This window comes from Plectropomus leopardus, chromosome 11 (genome assembly GCF_008729295.1).
Source record: "Plectropomus leopardus isolate mb chromosome 11, YSFRI_Pleo_2.0, whole genome shotgun sequence".
Lineage (NCBI taxonomy): Eukaryota > Metazoa > Chordata > Actinopteri > Perciformes > Serranidae > Plectropomus > Plectropomus leopardus.
The window spans coordinates 14,327,649-14,333,484 of NC_056473.1; the positions used below are offsets into that span (position 1 = coordinate 14,327,649).

At 40.4% G+C, this 5,836-nt stretch overlaps 1 protein-coding gene across 1 annotated transcript; it reads right to left on the minus strand.

The window, feature by feature from the left end:
• Window positions 1–343: 343 nt before the first annotated feature.
• c11h11orf96 (chromosome 11 C11orf96 homolog) lies at window positions 344–1,933 on the minus strand. The gene has a single exon (XM_042496543.1). The coding sequence runs from the start codon at window positions 1,552–1,554 to the stop codon at window positions 1,174–1,176; it is 381 nt and encodes a 126-aa protein (XP_042352477.1). The 5' UTR covers window positions 1,555–1,933; the 3' UTR covers window positions 344–1,173.
• Window positions 1,934–5,836: the final 3,903 nt, after the last annotated feature.

Consider the following 5,836-nt stretch of genomic DNA (forward strand, 5'->3'; position numbering starts at 1 on the left):
ACAGACGGATAGACAGGCAACCTGAAAACATAATGCCTACCTGCCTACATCAATGTATCGCTGCAGTAAAGGCTACATGACTCCTTTTTCTGTTATGTCATAAGACTTTGTGGTGGGATTTTACCTCTTCATCCATCTCCTCAACATTTTAGGGTCGGTATTGTTTTCTCAAACTGTTTTGATGCTGAGACATATTGCCCTTTCCATGTCCTCTTACTGTTAACTTATACTAGTTTCTATTTGTTTCACTTGACTGAGTGTAAATCAAGTTGGATTACAGTTTCAGCTCAGTTGATGTCAAAAGGAAATTTGAAAAGAAATGGCAACAGAAAATGACTCAAAATACTTGAAAATATTTATTAAAGTACATATAACAAACATTGTAACATATATGTATAAAGTAAAACAAATATAAAGTATAAAGGTTATGATTTTCTTTGAAAGTCAAGGTGACTTTAGAAGTCAGAAAGAGCAATAAAATATCACATCTACAACTCCACTTGGTTATGAACAAAATAAGAGAATAAATAAAGACATATAGAAAGGCATTTTCTTTTGCTCAGGAATCAAAGCAAGAGCAGAGATTTCATCCACTGTGAAGCTGGAAAACAAGAGACTGAACTCCTGACAAAGCTTTGCAACGGTACTCTGTTGCTTCAGTGACGGCCAAGTCACTGCTGACGCTCCGCACATTGCTACGTCAAATTATTTACAGTGTGGTAAGTCACAATACTAACTTAACAGTCCTTTCTATGATGACTGGTCAAGTAGAAAAATCTGGATTGAAACGAAAATACCCATATAACTTTAAAATGGAAAAATATCAACCAACTTACATCATTCAAGTTTTCCTCATAAACATCTACAGTAGAAAAGGAATACATCTGAAGAGTGGTGTGTTCAACACAGCGTCATCTGCTACTTTCACACTCATCATATCTATACAGCAGTATAACCAGCTTGTGGCACTGGTAAAGATCTTTACGGATGTGCACCTTCGAGCTATACACTGTATGTTGATATGTTAGTATATATTAAATGCAGACTTTCAGCAGCAGCTTACACACACAGGCAGGCTGGCAGACAGGCCAGTTTGGTTCAGTTCAGTTGGCCTCCATTCAAAGCGGCGTCAAGGCGAAGCAAGGAACATGGGTGCCAGGAGAAGAGCACCCCTCACTGAGTGGAGTCGGAGTCACTGGAGTCCAGGCTGGCCTGTGTGGGTGTTGGGGTGCAGCTGTGGTGGGCAGCCGGTGGGCAGTGGAGGGTCTGTGTGCTCCGCCGCAGGTTCTCCAGGGACTGCAGGAAGGAACGGCGTGCCCTCTCCTCCTCAAGTGGTGAAGACCCCTCCTCTTCTACTTCTGCAATCTCAGCAAATGTAACGGGCTGTGTTTTGAAGCGAGCCTCACGAGGGCGGCGGGAACGGCTTTTGCCCCTTGCTGGGCACTTGGGGACAGGCAGCTGCTGGGGGAACTCCTCCATGGCTGAGGCCATAAGGTGGGCCGGCAGGACGTGGAAGCCAGAGGCCTCCATAACCATCTGACGCACAGCAGCCATTAGTAGAACAGAGGCCCAAATTGGTACGGAATTAGTTGAAATATAATGCAACCCCAAGTATGGGCACAGCTGGAAGATGACAGCTGACTGTCTGTGCACGTCTCAAACTTCCCTTTCCTTACTCTCTCTGGTGCTTTGTCCGGTTTGAAGAAGTCTTTGTCTCAGAAGCCGCAAAGCAAGAGTTTGTCCAAAGTCAAGCCAAACACTCCTCAAATCTCCAAGTTGAGTCACACTGACGATGAACAGTCTTAAAGGAATAACTGCTCTTGAGCTGCTCTGGTCAGCCTCTGTCCTTCACTCCTCGATGTGAGTGCTTCTGTTTCAACTCTGCTCTCCCTTTCCTCTCTGTCTGGGTCTCGTTTTGTGTGTGTGAGTCTCTGTCTGCTGAGGTTAATGCCAGCGACAGCTCCGGCACTCTCTTTTATAGTATCTCACTACCCACTCAGTGTCTCTCTCTCTCCCTCACTCCCTGCTCCCCGTGTTTGCCAGGTCCCTCCCTCTCCCCTCCTTCCCGCTCTGTCACGGTTCCGGCCTTCACAGTAGTCAGCCAGTCAGAGTCACCCCACCAAAATAAACACATGAGGAGAGAATATATGTGTGTATGCTTGATTGAGAGGGCTTTGACGAATTTATATGGGTGAGAGAGATTTAGAGACAGATGGAGAGAAAGAAAGTTGAGGGAGAAATAGAGATGTAAAATGGAGTGAGACATTCAGGATTCAGAATTAGAGCAGGGAGAAAAGTGGACCAAATTCAAGGTTGAAAAACTCAAATGCTATTCACAAAATGCAGGACAGAGTCCTTGGGACAGACATGGGTGGGACACAGCTCGACAAGAAATAACTACCTTTGTAAAGCTGAGTCTGTTACAGAGGTGTTGATTCAACTCTGTGGTAGTTTTGGTGTCTGCGAGTTGTGGTGTTTTTGTAATTAATAACATTATTTTGGGAGATGTTCTTTATTTTACGACTAATACATTGGCACATATATAGGAACAGTTTTCCCTGAAGTTTGAGCGCCTGAGTGAGAAACAAACAACCAGCCAAATGAAATAACATCAATCAATATCAATTAAAGTGCCTTCAAAAGTAACTAGATATACCGCCACGCAGTTGTGTGCCTCTGTGCACCAGTCCTGTTGCACTTAGAGTTGACATCCATATCTGTAAATACATGAATGCTTCACACATCTTGAGGGTTCTTGAGTTATGGCCGAAAACATGTTGTATGAGCTCACTGTGACCATGACCTTGGGCCACCAGATTCCATTTAGTTCATTCATGAGTCCAAGAGGAAGTTTGAGTCAAATTTGAGGAAACTCCCTCAAGGTCATCTGCAGATATTCATTCCCGAAAATGAGACGGATGCAAGGTCACAGTGATCTTGACCTTTGAACACCAAATCCCAATCAGCACATCGTTGAGTCCAAGTGAATGTTTACATCAAGGTGTTGTTGAGATATCACTTTCACAATAATGGGACAAATGTAAGGTCACTGTGAGCTTGACCTTTGATCACCAGGATCTAATTAGTTCATCTACTTGAACATTTGTGCTGAATTTGAGGACATTCCCTCAAGGTGTTTTTGAGATATTGCGTTCAAAAGAATGAGACAGACGAGGCCACAGTGAACTTGAACTTTGACCTATGACCACCAAAAAAAAATGTACAAATGTAGCGTATCCTTTGTTTGCAAAAACGTACAATGCCAACATTTCTTTTTTGTGATTGTGTTGTTCACCAGCAAATTCTTTTGTCAGGAGGATCAAATAAGTCTGTTACTTGCCAAAGTTACTATTGTCTAGTTAGAAAGACTTACTAACAAGCCACCGTAGATAGCTTAATTTTCTCTCATATGCATTAGAAGATGCACATTCTGTTTGCTCAAATGAAATGTAGTTTAAAAGGGTACGCTAATGTGTGTCTGGATGGAAACACGTCAGGCAGCTGTGCTTACAGTGTTCATATTACATATATGTAAACAGGACTGCAGTAGAGATAAACAAAGTCAAGAGGTTTTCACAGTCTCTGTGTTGGTACAACCACCTCATTCTTTACCTTATGTATGTACAGTAAGATGGATGTACAATAAAATGTAGACACCTGGAATGGGTGTATTTGGACTGTGGGAAGAAACTGGAGCACCCAGAGGAAACCCAGAGAGAACATGCAACAAATGTCCAGGCAAAAAGCAGGACATTCTTGCTTAGCATCAATTAATTATTGAGACTTAATTAGTGTAATAATTGTTAAAAAAAAAAAAAAAAAAAAGACTATCACTATCAGCCTTTGGCACTGCGGGTTCCTGGGTCAGACAGGAGAAAATCGAAATTTCTTTATCAAAAAAATAAAAAGGGGATAATGTTCCTCCAGCATAACTAAAGCATTCAGAGTATTCTGTCATCACTTATGGTGTTCGTCGGCATTCCCATGAGACATTTGGCATCCGTCACATTCACAGACAACCACAAACTAACGAGGCTATAATGCTGTGGAAGTGTCTCAGTGTACCAAATGAAGTCTATGAATAAATTATGTCTACTTCCACTTATTTGATGGGCTGGGTTGTGTTGTTTTCTCACACTTAAGTCCTAATGAATAAAAGAAAAAAATATCAGTGACAAGTTTGTAATGCCACGGAGGGAGAGGTACAATTCGACTGAAAGCTGCTGGGGTTTGTAAAGGAGATGAATTATTTTCATTCTGGCCTATTTGTTTTTATAGTAGTCAAGACATCCCAATTAAGTTTGAAAATGACATACTGATGTCATATCATAGCCTCTTAATTACTTCAGTCAAATGTCACTCAATCTAATTTCGGCCAAAATATAGTTAAATCTCAAATTCTTTTAGTGATACATATATAATAGAGAAACAATTTCATGAAGAACAGCAAACCTGCGCCAAAAAAGTGCCTTCTCAGTCGCTACTGGACATCTGTCTGACTGACAAGTTAACACACACTCACACACTTTCTTAAGCCCCTTTCCCACTGGACAAAACACCTGGCTTTTGTCTTTTGTGGGAGAGTTTACAATCAGTATTGCTTACCGGGACAAGTGACTCAAGAATTTAAGATTATTTAATTTAAAGACAACATTTTAAAGACTGTAGTCAGGACACTTGGTGTATGTATTTGCTAAAGTTTGTCTCTCAAATACAAAATGTAACTAAAAAATACTATAAAAATACTATATAATATAAAAAATAATAATAAATAAATAGATAAATGAATAAACAAATAAGTTCCCAATGAGACTAACACAGTAGGTCGTGGACAGTCACACAGGATGCACCAGAGACACCAGAGACTCATCAGCAGTCCCATCATCATCCAAAAAGTCACATCATCTTCACTGTAATCAGAATGTCTAAATTTATCAGAGTGGCATGTCGAGTTTGGTGTAGACTGACTGGCTGCTGCTGACTAACCTCCACTCACGTGTCACACAGGTTTTCTGATCAGAGGGACATAATTCAGTGTGGGGTCACATTTTCCCCACTCTCATCTTAAATTGATTTTTGATACAAAATGACATCCTGACTTTGTGACTTTAAACGCTCAAGAAAGAAATCTTCACTGCTACTATGAAAATAAACAACCCTTGTTTCTGCATGTGAGCTCGGTCAAAACCTTGAAGAAAATACATCCTACCAACATGTAACCGAGACACGGGACAAGCGTCTCAATAAAGTGGTATTTTATTAAGTTTGTTTTCTGCTCAATTGCTCTGCAATTTCTCAAAAAGAGATGGTTGTCTCCGGTCACACCTATCACCGTCACATGCAGTAATAATGTCATGTGCGACATCAAGGGTTGACGCACTGTGTGGGTGTGACAGTTCATTTACCACTTCCACAAACAAGTCTGGTAAAAAAAAAAAAAAAACAAACATGAAGATATTGTTATTTCAAGTAATGAAACAGAATTCAAAGATATATTAGTTTATGTCTTATATTACGTATATTACGATGTCTACCTACTGTCACCAAGTTATGAATTGAGGATGTTGTAAGAAACAGGGTCTTTGAGAAAGTCAGTTGTTTAAGCATAAATGAACTTCCCAGAGTAGTAGAGTTCTGTCTGATGCCATTATAAACCTTTCAGTGTCTGATAAGGCTGAAGACTTATGGATCTATTGGTCAAATTGGCTGTCATTGTCTCACCAATATCAATATCCATCAACATGCCTCCACAAGTGCATACTGGACTTTTTATGGTCAAAATTTATGGTTACTTTGCAACTGCTTTATTTCCATGTTTGTAAGTTAATACTGATAA

Coding starts and splice junctions, on each gene's coding strand:
- c11h11orf96 (XM_042496543.1), bottom strand. CDS start 1,554: ATGGCTGCTGTGCGTCAGATGGTTATGGAGGCCTCTGGCTTCCACGTC.